The sequence below is a fragment of the Pyrgilauda ruficollis genome, unplaced genomic scaffold (genome assembly GCF_017590135.1).
Source record: "Pyrgilauda ruficollis isolate IOZ18807 unplaced genomic scaffold, ASM1759013v1 scaffold24, whole genome shotgun sequence".
NCBI lineage: Eukaryota > Metazoa > Chordata > Aves > Passeriformes > Passeridae > Pyrgilauda > Pyrgilauda ruficollis.
In genome coordinates, this window is record NW_024523648.1 from 4834624 (window position 1) to 4850721 (window position 16098).

The 16098-nt window shown below is 37.5% G+C and overlaps 1 protein-coding gene across 7 annotated transcripts in view; it reads left to right on the top strand.

Moving 5' to 3' along the window:
- LAMA2 (laminin subunit alpha 2) overlaps positions 1 to 16098 on the top strand; it is a 334884-nt gene that overhangs the window by 109910 nt on the left and 208876 nt on the right. For all 7 annotated transcript variants that reach the window (XM_041469664.1, XM_041469666.1, XM_041469665.1 and 4 more), the window contains 3 exons: positions 10684 to 10863; positions 13007 to 13096; positions 15274 to 15391. In XM_041469664.1, coding sequence (XP_041325598.1) covers positions 10684 to 10863; positions 13007 to 13096; positions 15274 to 15391 — 388 coding nt within the window. The remainder of the gene's footprint in view (positions 1 to 10683; positions 10864 to 13006; positions 13097 to 15273; positions 15392 to 16098) is intronic.

Here is a 16098-nt window from a genome sequence, read left to right on the forward strand (position 1 = left end):
TTCTTTAATCTCCTGTGTTTTACAGAAGATTTCCCATTACATTCCTGGCCTGGACTGTTCATTCTCTGCTACTCAGAAATGGATTTTTTCCCTCCCCTGACTTTTCTTCTAGTATCTGCTGTAAAATATCTTTGAAGTATGAACAGGTCAGGTTCACAGTTGGAGAGGTATCAAAGTTTGTTGCATTCTACAACTGGATGTCCTATTTATTCTCTCTTTTTAGTCACTGTGAATGGTTTTAAAGGAAACAAATGCTTACCATTCAGAGGGATCCCATCTGGTTTTCAAAAGCATTCATCAGTTTATGTTCCAAATGACATGACACAGGTTTTGCTAGAACTTTGAGTCCAACACTATACAGTAATTATAATGAACTTTTCCATCACAAAAAACCTCAAAAAAATTTTGTTAGAATTGCTTTAGTCTAAAATTCTTCAGAGTTGTGGTTCAAAAGAAGAATGTTGCATCAATGTAAAGCATATTACCACAGTTTATTTAATGATAACATTCAGGAGCAGATGTACTTGTTTACTGTTTGAACAGCTTAAATCCTCACATTCTCCCTCTTTTACATCAGCAGTTGTTTTTGGCAGCAGTTTGCAACTGCTTACAGCTGTTAAAAGTTCCTGTGGATTTTCTTTCTACTGGTCACAATACTGTACTGGCTGCAATTTGTCTGTAATTCCACGGTGGACTCCACAGTGTATCACATTCAGGGGGGAAAATGTAGTGTGAAGTGCCATGAGTTTTTTTCATAATCATACAATGAATAAGGGAAATCAAAAAATCTTCATAGAAAAGTGGGGATGGGTGTTGTTTGGGTGAATTTTTTTTTAATATTGTTTGGTTTGACATACTTATATGCCTTTTAGTTAAATCTGAGGATCAGAATGCTTTTTATTATTATGTCCAAGAAAACATAACCTTCTTTTTTTATTTATTTGAAATTACTTGTCTTATTTATGATCATTGTCCAAGAAGAGGTGTACTACTTTGAGGAGTAGGAAAAATACACTTTTTTTGTAATGTCATCTTACTTTAGTGCTTTCTTAAAAAATAGCATCATTTGAATTTTAATGTTGTGCTTTTTGAGTAATTTTGGAGAATGTGTTTAACAGACCACTACATTTCATCCTTTAAGCAGAGAGGTGATCATGTTTAACTCAGTAATGCCTCGGTATTTCAGCTCTGCTTGATCAGAACTCAGACTAACATAATTTTAATGCTTTGCAGCTTGAGTTGCCATTGGCATCATCACAAAATACTTTTTTGCTGTCTTCAGAGATGAAGTCTCACTTCTAAGTTCACTTAGAAGAGCCAGTAGGGCACAAACCATCATGGTGTGTACAGTATTCCCGGCCTTGCATCTTGTCTGAGTCCCTCATAAACTGTGGTAGGCATAACTGTTGCTGAAACTACGGCTTGATGCGATGTTTCTGCTTAAGTAAGACAGTTACACAAGAAAATAAAAACTTGACATTATATAAATACACTTTCAAGGCAATCAAATTTCTTATTATTCTGTGATTTATTAATAACTATTGCTCTGACAATGAGCAGTCTGTTTACAAGTATGCGAGATGATGTCTTTGACAAATTGTTTTTTGTCCAAAAGTGACAAGCATGAGAATTTCAGGAGCCATAAAAAAACAGAGGCTTGAATAGGCAAGTGAAATTGGAAAGGGAAAAATGACAAAAGCAAGTTAATCAAAACTGAAGCAATGAAGCCCTATTTAGCTTAAGCTGTAGGGTATAGTTGTCAATGACACAATAGTATTTGCTAAACAGTTTGTTAAACTGACATTTGCCTGTATTCTTAGGGGGAATGAATTAGTTGAGATACAATCTGACATGCATAGCCCTTGACATTTTAATGCAAGTTTAAGCATTGCATTTCAAGCAGCTCTTGTAATCATTAGTGAGGCACAGAAGGGAGTTGTGCTTTCACTTACTAAACCACTAATTTATTAAGATAGTGAGATGTTTATTAGAAATATAGCAAAATTTGCCAAATATACCATTTCTTATACTCTGTTATTATAAATATGTATTTATGAAGAAAAATTGGATGCTGAGTTCTGGCATATGCTTCCATCTACTATTCTGGTTGTGAAATCAGCTCTAATGATAGATTAGGTCTTGCAGTAAGAAAACTCACCGAAATTTTGTCTTTAGGGATTAAATATGAGATACCAAGAGATTAATTAATCAGCAGTAATTTCCATCTACTGCAAATGAGCTATTTGCAACAGATAATTAAAGATGGTATTGCTTAGGAGAATTACAAGAGCTACTGAATCACCTGTTGAAAAATTTATTTTCAGCGTTGTTCATCTTCATATTGATGTGCTTGAATAACTTGAGAATGTAAATCATGGGGTACTTTTCCATCAGATCATTTTAATGCTGACATTTTTGTCTTCCCCACTCCTGATTATCAAGTTGCAAGACCTTTTGTGCAGGACAGAAACTTTTCTTTCCTGTGTGCTGCTGTCAGAGATCAGACTTTAGTGAAACACTGACCTTTCTTGACAATAGTTTAGGGTCAGACCACTGCCTTACACAGAGTGCCAAGGTTGAAGCCTGGATATAATGTACAAAATAATCTACTGAGTACTTGAACAAAGGGAGTTCTTCAACACTACTAGCCAAAAATGATTGTAGGATGATGATCCCAGTCCATCCTTGTAACAAATTACACTAAGTAGCTTTCTCTTTTTATGAAAGAATGAAGTCTTCCAGTTTATCATCAGCGAGAAGCATACTGGTTAGTAGTGCTGCTTTCTTGAAAAGAAAGTGAGAAAAAAACCTCCATGTCACACAGCCACACAGCTGGAGTTTTTTATATCCTACAAACAGCTTGAGATTGATTGCACTCAAATTGCTTGGCAAAGTAATGGGCTTCAAATACCAAAGCTTTAAGTAGAAAAATACACCACTTGGATTCATACATGGGTATTTTAAATTTGTATGAGAGCATGGTACATACTTAAAATTCTTAAAAACTTTGTTAAAGTATGTTAATTTTAAGTAACTCAGCAGTTGATAATACACATTAGTGCCAAATGGCAGCATTCTCACTGTTGCATTAACAACAGAGGCAGCTAACATGATGCAGGTTTGGATATCAGTTTGTGCCAGCAACACACACAGAAGGAGGGGTGGAATGAGTGGTTTTAGGTGCTCAGCTGTGGTGGTGAGGCACAGTCTGGGCACAGTCCTCAGCACTGGCTGTCACGATTGCCCCAGTACGGCAGAACCCTCAGCACAGCCTGAGTTCCAGAGCCAGGATGCAGATTTTAACCTCTGAGACCGCAAGGCTGTCTGGACCTTGCTGAGGTTGAGGGAGAAAGAGTGTCCTTGCCTTCAGAATGGGTGATACGTTTGGGTATTTATGTCACCATGTAAAGGACTGGAGAAGGATGTCAGTAGACTTCCATTAGATTGCACAGCATCAGAGGTGACAGAAGTGAGTAACTAAGTTTTATCTGGCACTCTGCGGCCTGAAGCCACAACTGTACAAGAGAGAGGCAGGCAGAGTCTGTGCCTGTTGGTTCAGAAATGGAGATTGCCATGATGGTGAAGTCTGCAAACTGGTGGCTGCTGACACCAGGAGAGAGGCCCCTTCTTTGCCTGCGGATGGGCAGCTACATGACAATTCAGTGCCTGGTAGCATGCAGGCTAGCAGCAGTGGGCTGAGAGCTCAGTTCAATGAGATGTGAGCCAGCTGTGCCTACTCAACCCAGGAGCACTGGGAGGAAGCTGAGTGAGAGTAGGGGTGTACACTAAGTGGTACAGAAGCCAGCAAGGTGCCCTTGCAAGCAATGAAAGACAAGAGTACCCTGGGCTACATTAGTCAGCAGGTTGAGGGAGGTGATGAGAGCACACATGAAGAAATGAGTCCTGTTCTGGGGTCCTCAGTAATAGATAGACATGGACATGTTGGAACAAGTCCAAGGAAATGTTTGGGAAGACAAATAAGGACTTGGAGAGTCAGTCCTGTAAGTCCTGTAAGTAGAGGCTGAGAGGGGCAGGGTTTGCTTAGACTTGAGAAGTCCCAGGGAGATTTTGTTAACATTAAAAAAGTATTTGATGGGGTGCAGGTTAATACTTTTCTCTGTCCTGAAGGCCTATTACAAGTAAAGTCTAAATAAGTCTTTGTTCATCAGTATATAGGACTTGTCTACTGCCAGAAATAGCAAAAAGTTTCTTAGGCTGTTTGTCACTTCTTCATTGGCAGAAAACCAGTGAAATGTGTTGTGAAATTCTAGTCATAGGTCTCATTGTCACCTGACTGGAGCACATTTCAAGCTCTTTCAGGTGTCCTTGTTACAGAAGCTAGGATTGGATGGATCCAGGTATTTCCCAGTATCCAGACCCAGCAGCTTAGAAATGTTACCTGGATAATTACTACCAGCCTTTAAAGGGTGTTAGAAAAACATGATACTAAAGGCATGGCAGAAACAAGGAGCTGTTTAGGAATGACTGAGTGGCTTATAGAGGAGAGGCACTGTAGATTTAATAACATAAGAAAGTCAGCAGAAATAAAATGGTGTATGAGATCTCTGTGAACTAAACTTCAGCACCTAAACTGGGACAGCACCTCTTTAATGTTGTATCAGCAATTGCCCAGAGGTGTGGAACTGAGCTGTTCTTGTTGAAGGAAGGCTGAGAATATAATACCAACCTTCTACAACCCTTTGGCAGACTCTCTAGGTGTCACAATAAAATGTAGTGCAAAAGAGTATTTCTTAAAAACCTGAATGTTATCAGTGCAGCTGAGATGGTTTAGCTGAAAACAGAGCACAGATCCTGGTCCAAATAATTAACTGTCAAATAACTATGTAATTGCACACACATGCAGGCTGCATTTTAGAGTGGTCCTAGAAATCATACATCATGTTTAAAGCGTAAAACAAGGAAAGATAATAGATATCAAAATTAACTGGTGTAATTTGTATCTTTTCCTGCAAATGAGGCAAAGAAGTAAGTTCCAGCAAATGAAATGTTAAACTGCAATAAAGATGTGAAAAAAATTCTGAGTGACTGAGTTGAAGTAAACCTTTTTTCAGATGCATCAGATTCAAGAAATCTGCCAGAGAATTGGTGGGCTGAGAGATGATCAAAGAGCGTTCAAGAAAGATAAGGTCATCGCTGAAAAACTAAATTAATGATTTGAATCAGTTTTTTCTATAGACTGTCAGGAGGGTTTCTGCACTGGAAAGATTATTTACAGGAGAGGAGTTGGAGAAGCAGTTGCAAACTAGATTGTTAACTGAAGAGGTGCAGAAAAAAAAATGGACAAATTGAGCAGTGAAAAGGAACTCAAGGCTAAAGTAGGTGAATTATAACAGTTATTATTTAACTCCTCACTGTCAGATATTCTCAGTAACTAAGGAGCATGGATCGTCAAATGAAATGCTATTTTTTTAGTAGCATTACTTAGTCATTCAAGGAAACTACAGATCTTGAAGCCTGATACCTGTGCAAAGCTAATTAGTAGTAAAGAAATGAAATGAAGAATAGAGCTGGTAGAAAGATGCATTTCTTTGTTCCAATTTCAGAACTGGAAGTATTAAGTGAGCTTAGTATGAGGCAGATCTAAAATCAGCAAAGGAAGTATTTCTTTCCCTACAACATGTAAATGAGATGAGAAAATCCTAATTAAGTGATGGTGTAGATATTGAAAGGGGACTTGGATTAAGGTGAGATGGAGTTCATGGAAAATACTTTGAGGCTTACCAGATGTATAGAAACTACCTATAGCTCAGCAAATCCCTGTGGAAGTATTATGTATGCTTGCCTTCATCTTACTGTTAGCATGCTGGCTTGGATGCTGTACGGGGCAGACTGCCAAGCTGGATAGGTCTTTTGGTTCTGACACGGTCCAGAGATTCTAATGTACTTGAGATGTCCTTTGAATGTATTTGGTAGTGTTCCTGTTGTTCAGCATTCTTGCAGGCAATCTAAAAAATCAGAAAACTGTGTAATAGCAGCATTTGTTGGTAATGCGAAATTTAAGATAATTTGTTCTATTAGCAGCTTATGATACTACATGAAAAATACTATATGAAAATGAGTGTTGCTAAAAGCAGAGTAAGAAATGTAAGAATTTAAAAAGAATTATGCATGAATGCTGATGGGCTTGTCTTAGACCAAATTCTCTTCAGAGGAGAGAACTTGTAACATCCTCCACAGTTCTCAGATAAGAAAAAGTGTATTTATCATCATACTTAATTTTAAAAATTAAAATATTTTGACTGCTCACAATTTTCTCAAATGAAAAATTAGAACACTTTCAATTAAATAATTATGAGTTCAAGGTTTAAAAAGAAAAAGGAAACAAACAAAGAAAGAACAACCCCGCCAGGGACAGTTATGTTGGTTTTTTTAAGAAGCTAATTTCCTCACAATGGGAGAAGGACATGTAGTGATGAAGAACATAAAGGTTGAAAAAGAGAGTAGAGCTCTAATACAGAAAAGGGCAGTTGGTAGATATTAAGCACTATGACTCAGATTCACGCTGTAGCTCAGGAAACCTTTACACTGATTAGTCAGAGGAAGGGATCATATTGTATTAGAGGGGTCAGTGTTGAAATGCTCTGTTTCTTACAGTCTTTCATAACTGTTTTCTTCTGACCTATGTTGGAGATTCCTAAGGATTCCATTTGTTGGAATATAGTCATGGACAGATGCTTTGTTAAGGAAAGGTATTCTTTAGTGGAAATTGGAGTATCTTTCATTTAGAACCAAAATTATGATTATTACTTCAGTCTTGGAAATGGTAAATAAAAGTTGTCCATAAAACCTGAACAAAACTTGACATTGCTCCCTCATGGGAACTTAGATTATCCAAGTTGTAGCAGCCGAGTGGGTGGACTAAAGTATTAATATTTTCCTGGAAGACTGAGCTTTGGATCTGTGTAGAATTGCTGTAGAATCTCTGCTGTAGAATCTCTGCTGTAGAATTGTGGAGTGGCTCACAATGCAGTGTGGGCACAGCCAGCGCAGGCTGTAGCTGATGTGTGCAAGGGGGGCAAATCTTCGCTGGGCCTGGGTGTGGAGTACTGTGATGATCTTATATGGCAGAGGGGTAGGTGCTTAGTGAAGATTGTATTCACTGGGACAGTTTTCAAGTCCAATTCAAACATACTTGGAAGGCAGGGGCCACGTTAGAGTCTTGACTGAAAGTGAGCTGTCCTGCGAACAGTGTCTTTCAAACAGGTGCAAGATAGTGGAGGGAGATGAAAAGAGTAAGTGTGCTCTGGAAAAACTCAGTGATGTCTCATTGGGAGAGCCATATTGAAAACATTGTAAATCTAAACCTATTTAAACTTCTTTAAATTCGGGTTCTTACTGGATCTTTCTCTGATTAATGACAGATGTTCCTAAAGTATTCTTAATTTCTTCCTTATTCTCTTTTCAAGGAGTAGGAACAACTTGGTTGGACAGTTTTCAAGTTGATTCTAAATGTTTCTAGGAAGAAATGAATGATTTCATCACAGATGTTTATAGGAGGAGAAATAATTTAGAGTAATTAATTTTGCCAATGTAAAATTTTCACTTCATATTAATTTTGATAAAACTATCTAATTCTGAATTTTTTTAGTCACAATGTCAATTTGCTGTACATACCTGAGCAGGTGCCGTATTTCATGCAGGACATAGCTGCATTTCAGGGATTATGTCAACTTAATTGTTTGTTGTTTTAAAATTAAATGGTGAAACATTTAAAGACAAAGCTTAAAAATAATATAAATGGAAGTCATCATCTTACTAGATTAGCCTTGCCAAATAGATGAACTGCTGGCAGATAATCCTTTCAAAAATAGGGTCCGTTCTAAAATGAATACCTCTGGTTTTATTTTGTTAACTTACATTTTAGTTCTGTAAAACTATCATTCCAAGGAGGTGTTTTTTTCCCCCATCAGTGTCTGAAGACTAAATTTGTTGTTTCTAAAATAATCAAAAGGTATGACTGCTGATTGTCAGCTGTGTCATTTGTGGTCAAGCTGTGTCTGGGATTAATACTTTTATGTAATTACTCTGTGGGTACTTACTTCTATTGATACATGGGATTTCACCCGCATCTTTCTCCTCCCACCTGCAAAATCTTTATTTTTGTCTTTTTGAAGATTTAATCAGATTGCCATGCTGCTTATTACTGCCATGGTGTCATGGCTTTCTATCAGACTGAGCAAGGCACTACTTTAGATTTATTTCTTTATCTCTGGAATATCAAAGTTCAGTGTTTAGTATTCTGTTGCTTTAAACCATAACCCATGTATGTTTGTTGGCAGTAGAAGAGAAATCTCTTGGATCCTGTTTTAAAGGAAGGCAGTGATGGTGTGAAAAAATACTCTGAAGAAATATGTTTCCTTGCTCACAAGCAAATATTATGCAAAAAGTCTTTAGGCATGTGTTTTTGCTAAAATTCTCCTTTATTTGGAAAGATCTCTCAATTTCCACTTGACTTGTTGCCACCTTCTTCAGGCTTCCTTTGAAGTTTTCTCTCCACACATGTTCTCTCTCTTCACCAGGGATTTGAGCAGTTCTCTGGTCATGTGCTTTTGTCCTATTTGTAGCCAGACATTTCCCATTCCGGACCTCCTCCTTGCTTCCTCTGGGGTTTTTTTATAACCTTTTGTTTGCACCATGACTTTTTCACAGCATTTTATTCTGTTTGTTTCAAGCCGTGTCCTTTAGTTACTTGTAGTCAGGAGCAGAACTGAGTCAGAGCTCAGTGACTGTATTGTTGTGATCTGAGTAGGAGGTAGTGATATCACCTGTTCCTGGAGGTAACATGGCAGAAACCCAGAGGCGCTGATTCATACACAGGCAAGATATAATTGATGGCTGCTCCTGGCAGCCAGCCAGAGTGGTTCCCTGTGATTTGGTGTACCTGTAGATACAGTGGAGCAGAATGCTGGACACGATGAGGTATACGGTTTCCCTCTTGGCAGTAAAAATCTCAGTATCACAGAATTGTTAGGGTTGGAAGGGACCTCTGAAGAGCATCTGGTCCAAGCCTTTTGCCAAAGCTCAGTCACCTAGAGCAGGTTACACAGGAGTGCATCCAGGTGAGTTTTAAATGTCTCTGGAGAGGGAGATTCCATTACCTCCTTGCTCTGTCATTGCCAATGTAAAGAAGTTCTTCCTCAATGCTGAGGTGAAACTTCATGTGTTTAGAGACCTTGATCCTCATCCTAACACCACTGAAGAGTGTGGCACCATCCTCTTGCCCCCTGCCTTTGAGATAAATGAGTTGATAGTATCACAAACGCAATGCAAGACAGTAGTTGTTCAGTACGTCTATCCAGCACGTCCAAAAACTGCAGGAACCAAGAGCTGCTGCTTTCCTGGGAGGAGTAGATTTAGTCTCTTTCCTCAGTGTGAGGCAGCCACTGCTGAGTGAGTGCCAGCTGGTGTTTGGAGTGCAGCTGTTTGCCTAAACCAGCAGTGATATGACCATGTTCAATGACAGAAAATGGCTGTGTGGCCTGACCTCTTACTCAGAGCATTGAGGTATGAGGCAACACATGTTCATTGCAAAGAATAAATAATTCTCTTACTCATTCCAATGTTATGCACATTTGGCTTAGCATCTGAACATTCTTTCAGTGTACCAGCCTGTAATAAAAATGCCCCAATTAAAATTTAACACTTGAGAATACAGGAAAATTAATGGTTTCTTTCCTCTCTCCCTCTAGGTGCTCATTAACAGTATTTTGCTATACTTGACATGCTTCTTCTTGTAGGCCTTTTCCAAGAACAGTTATGTACCAGCCCATCTGCTTTATTTAGTTGATTTGGAGCTAATGTGCCATGATCAGCTACAAAGGCAGCAGGGGAAGATGTCCTATTTTTTGTTGCCTTGCCCTTGATGCTTCAGTTGGGATCAGAGAGCCTCTCTGAAGGAGCCACAGTCTTACCTAGATTTCTAGACTTTAGGATAGGGCAGGCAGTGAAAGGGGGAGGTAATCTTTACAGAAACTGTAGTGTAGGCAGAGAGTGGTAGTGTCTTTGGAAAAACAAATGCTAGACAAAGTTCTCAGAAGTGATAAAGACTTTCCTCTGGGACCAGGTGAAAACAGTTGCAACCCAGGAAATTGTTTCACCTTGCTGAGAACAGGATTCAAAGGAGAAGTTGTGTAAAGAGACAGTGGGAAAGGAGAGGTGCTTATGAATGCTGATTTTGTCTCATCTAGCTGTTGTAGTTTTCAGTATTTCAAAAGTTCAAAAGCCTTTTGATGATGATCACTCTAAGAGGTGCAAACTGACCCCTGTTGAATTCTGAATCCCACTGCAAGTATACATTCCCTTAACTCAAAATTTGGGAGCCCATTTGGTTGTATGATTACCTAATTTCAGATTGGGGGGAGGACAAATGAATTGCCTGCAGCATGGACACTTGGTTTAGGGAGTGGGTACACATATACAGTGTGTGATGCTGTCTTTTTGTTGCTGATGACTTTCCTTTGCTCTAAATGTTTTTAATATAAAGACTTTTCATAGCTGAGGTCTGTGGACACTTGGAATATTTTGGGGAAAATCTACTTTCTACGGAAAGAATTTATTCTGCATGTACAAATGCATTAACACAATGCCTGTAATGATATTTTTTGGCCTAATCATGACAAAATTGATGTAATGTAATTCCTTACTGCTTTTATAATTTTTCAGATTCACACTTCTCTAATTAATGGACGACCTAGTGCTGATGATCCGTCACGTGAATTACTGGAGTTCACCTCTGCTCGCTTTATTCGCCTGAGATTCCAGAGGATTAGGACACTAAATGCTGATTTAATGATGTTTGCACACAAAGATCCAGCTGAAATTGATCCCATTGTTACAAGGAGGGTAAGTTCTGGCAAGGCAATAGAAAGACACGTGTAGAAGTTATCTTACACTTGTAAGTGCTGTACCTGCCTTTGTTTGCTGTAGGAAATTTTGGGAGTTGATGATTACCTGCTATTGTCTTTCAAAATCCTGGTGTTGGAGAATTCCTTGTGCACTCTATTTCTTATCTTCTCTAGAGTAGAGTTAGCAATTTTACATTTTCTGCTTAATGATGTTATTAACATAAACACCCACCTTTTCTGGCTGCAGACATTTGGATGTATATTTGGCAAGTGTTTGCTGTTACTATCTCTTGCCTCTTCTGCTACTCAATCCTTTGCTACCTTTAGCATGCCTGGAACACTCCCTTTGAGTAGAATTTGTAATTGTACTATAAGTAGTAATAGGGTCTGAATGCAACACTTTTCATATGATATGAGGGTAGCAGTAAACATTTTGTGCTTTGCTTTAGCTTAAAAGAATGGGTACAATGGATTTAAACTCATACTATACCCATACTCTGGTCTTCTCCACTGTTTGTGTGTGCACATCTCTGTCTCTTCTTTCTGCAGTCTTTACTTCCTTTCTAAGCCATATCTCCCTGTTGTCCTGCACAGGAACACACAATAATGTATGCTGTTCTTGTTTTCCTCTGATTTTTCTACTAGGCATTCTCAAAACCTCTGATTTTTCAGAGTTTTTTCTACTAAGCATTCTCAAAAACTGGTTTGGGGGATATATAATATTCCTTTTTTTTTTTTTTAACCACTTCCCTTCCTGTTGGTCATCGTAACTGGTAACCTAACTTTCCAAAACAAAAATAAGTCCTGTTATGAATGGGGGTGGGGGGGGTGTATATCATTATTCTTTTGTTAATATCATTTGTCATTGATGGCTAAGTGCTAAGAAAATTTGCATCTTCTGTTCCCATTTCTGGTTTCCATTTCCATGTCTAAATAGAGTGCTGGCTATTTCTGAAAGTTTGGAACAAGGCATTTTGTTTTGAATTACAAACCTAGAATCCCTTGCAGTTGAGTACAGTTATTGCAACCTCACTAATCATGAATACTGTGTAAAAGTGGACATTTAATAATCTGATTCTAAGCCAGTAGTAGAAATACAAAATTGAATTAGCACTTAGAAAATTACTCTAAACTCATGAAACCTGAGTGTAGGACAATACACTGGTTTCTCAAGCCAACAAAGAACTGTAACATCTGTGTGGGATCTCTCCAGGATGCCATCCTTAAAGGATCAAGGAGTAACTGAAACTTGCCACCCTTGTCAGGAAACAAAGGGTAGCCACAAATTATACATTTTCTTTGTGTTGGAAGTTCAACTAGGAGTGATAAGGGTTCTCATTTTGTTTGATATATTTATTTATGATCTGATAAAGAGGTTGAACACTGTAACAGCAAAATTTGCAAATAGCATATGTTTTGTTTGATTAGCCAGCTGTGAACATGTTGCAGGACCCTTGCTGAAACAGAAGACAATGAATGTGGTTCACTTTTCACAGGTTTTGTAATATAAGATTATGAATATCTTTGTATCCTTCTTTCTTTTTAGGGCTCTTAATCCTCCACAAAGAAAAAAGAGAAATGGCCAAATGGTAGAAAAACAGGTCAAAAGTACCTAAATCTCAGTAATAAAGACTTTAATGATCATTCAAAAGCCAATAGTGAAAAACTATTCTTCTTTCCACAGTTCAGTGAATGCCCAAATTAGACCCAGCTAAGGTGAACAAAGGTGTTTCATGGGATTTTTCCTAGATTTTCTCCTCTTCCCATCATCATGCCTTTTCCTTTTCATATTTTCTGAAGGGAATAAATTCTGTAGCTTCTAAATGCTCTAGTTTGACTTTTCATTATCCAGTGTGCATATAGCCTTTTTCTTTTCTCATGTTTTTGTATGCTGTGTATAAATTGACATGGCTTTTGTGACTTCAAACAAATGGAACTGTGCCAATTTACACCCTTTCTTTCACTCAGCCTGAATCTGTTGATCAAGACATGGCTTGGATTACCCTGTCTGCTATATTTGTAATAGATCAAAAAAGAAATAAAACAGGACCTGACAGTTTTGTCACAAGAAATGAATTCTGCAATTTGGCACCTGCATTTTAGAATCCACTTAGCAATTCAATTTTTGTTTTGTCTTACAGTATTACTATTCTATAAAAGACATCTCCGTTGGAGGCATGTGTATATGTTCAGGCCATGCAAAGGCTTGTCCACTGGATCCAGTGACCAATGTGCGTATTTTTTTTTTTAATGTGCCTTATTTATAGGTGGAACATGAGGAAAATCCCCTGATATTGATATTCTTCAGAGTTCTGTGAATTTATGTCTGTTTTTCACCTAGAAGAACAGTCAGAAGCAGTGCCAGAATGAAACAGTGCTAGCACCCAGAATAACAAACATTCATACAGTGTCAGCAGAGACTTTCCTGAAATGAAAGAATAGGTTTCAGATAATTCATACTGGAAGTTTCCTAGGAAAAACAGAAATCTGGGTTACACTATGTAGCTGTAGAAATGAGCACTAACAGTCAGTCTTTATTTTCCTTCTTGATGTTAATCAAGATATTTCCTAAATGATTTTCAAATATTTAATTGATGCTTGCAAACAAATGATGGCTTTAGAATGGTGCATTGGCTATGTAGGGAGTATCAGTTGAATGATAAGTTAAACTAATCTAGAAAATCATGGGCTGTTTATATTATCTTTCAACTTGCAGCTCTCTTTTTTTGCAGATAACCAATATAATCAAAACATAACCAATGTAATTAATATAGAAATATAATTTTTTACTCATTGTCCAACTCTATGTGTCCATTATCACTAATACTGAATTTCCTGTTTACTAATATGCCACAGTGTGGATTCTCTTCATGTACTATTCGCTTAAGTAGGAGCTTTATAGGATTTAACTAAAAGTCTTGTTTGTATGTGGCATTAAGCCATTATGTATGAAATAATTTAAAGAAATGACAAAAGTTTATAGAGAATACATTTAGAGTTCGAAGCAAGTGCTATGGATCTTGTGAAAATTGAACAATTCCTTGGTTTAACCCTTCAGAGAATATTCTGTAATGATATGTACAGCAAGTGTTGAACTATTGTTTCAGATGCCCTTAGTGATGAAGCTGCAGCATTGTCTCTGTGCCATTTGTTAAGATCAGGTCTGCCTTGGAAAATAAGTGCTGCTACTGAGATTAATACATACTTCAGATAATTTGGCTGCTAGATAAAATAAAGCCATTTTGACAAGTGTGATGTCCTGTTTTGCAGGACATCAAATGCATATTTTTTGTCTGACCAGTATAAAAAAAAGCATAAGTGAAACAGCTCAAGCCAGAACAGATTTGGAGGTTTAACTGTCCAGGGATAGTCTTTAGACTGAGCCATGCCAAAATAGGCTTATAAACATTATGACTGTAGTTGTTAGCAGAAAGAATCTTTCCCTTAGCATTACTTGCTAGGAATAACTTGCTGGAATAAACTTGCTGGAATTTGCTGCCATGCTTTTCTGAAGCAGTCCTTGAGTTAGCCTTGTTTTGCAAGATTTATGCTTTGTCCTGTGAGCCATGGAGTTTCTCTGGCTTGCTGTTTTGACCTTGTATAGCCTCACAAGGACCACAGAGAATCTCCTTCACTAAATAACTATCAGGAAGGCAATTTTTAGTTCTCATTTCTCCAAACTCCACGATTTTTTTTTTCCTTCTTCAAGCTGCCTCTGTGGCTCAGGGAGTTTTGGTGTTTCTTACCGTAATATTTTCATGCTGAGTCTGAGGTGGTCTTGTGGGGAACTGTAAAGTGACTGAAAGGCTGGACTTGTGCTCATCTATTATTACTTTAAACACTCCTGCTATCCCTCCTATTAGTTACAGAATTGGAAGGTTACATGATAATTTCACTTATCCAGTCAAAAAATAATACCAAATTATAAAAAAAAAAAAAAAGACAATTTGTATTGGATCAGCTAATAGAATTGATTTCATTCTGCAGCAGCAGAATTGCTGCATCAAAGGGAAGGGTGGAGAATGGCCTGCTCCTTAGGGGTCAGATCAGTTTTCTTGTATCCAAGGCCTACCTGTACTTCGGCTTGTTTGTTTTATGGGGGAACTTTCCCATCATGCTTTCTTTATCCAGTTGGAATTAAATTTTCCTGCATTCTTAGATTCTCCTTAGATATCTGGCCAGCTATCTTCCTTTGCTTTGTGGCTGTTTTCTTCAAATAGAGCTATAGAAGTTAAACACACTTGGTGAATGCAGGATGCATAAACGAATACAAATCAATAAACAAAGGAATTACAGAGTAGAGCCATCCTTAATGTTTTCATAATTTGAACTGGAATGCATATTATGTACGTGGACAGATTTTTCAAATCATCACAGTGTGTAAATATTTGTTTCTCTTTTAAATTAGAAATCCGTCTGTCAGTGTGAGCACAACACATGCGGAGAGACATGTGATCAGTGTTGTCCTGGTTTCCATCAAAAGCCTTGGCATGCTGGCACTCTCCTGCATAAGCATGAATGTGAACGTAAGTCGAAAGCAGTACAGAGGAGAGAATTTCTTGCAACTGCTACTGAAAACTGAAATTGGGTCCGACGTGATTTTGCAGTTAATTTGGTTTCTAACCACACTGGTTTTTGAATAGCATTTGATTTGATGTTATTTACTGAATTAGACTGACTCAAAAGACTTTGCAGAAAAATTACATGAAGATTTGTGGTTTTATTGAACTCAGAATTTTATTCTAACATGGTGATATTTGGGGAATGCTATGTAAAGAAAATTGTCTTGTGTAGTTTTTATAATCATGTTGGGGATTTTTTGATAAAATAACAGGGCTACATGCTGATGAGTAAAATACAATTCTTCACAGGTTTTTCATTATATGAAACTTTACCTGTGTAATTTCTGTATAACTGGCACTTTTATATGTTATAATGTTCATCTTTGCTGAAACAAAATATTTTTGTATGATCAAAATGCGAGTTGATGTCTGATGTTTTTAAACAGAAAATACAACGTATCTAGTTTTCCAACATGGAATGAAAACATACTTTGAGATATCAACTTCCCACAGGGTGGAAATTTAATTTTCAGATTTATTGTAGTAAGGGTAGTTATAACTGAACTTTAACATCTTGCTTTCAAAGGTCACATACCACTTATATTTCTGAACATAATAAAATCTAATGTTCCATTATATCAAGTATTTATTATTTTGTAGGATTTCGGCTA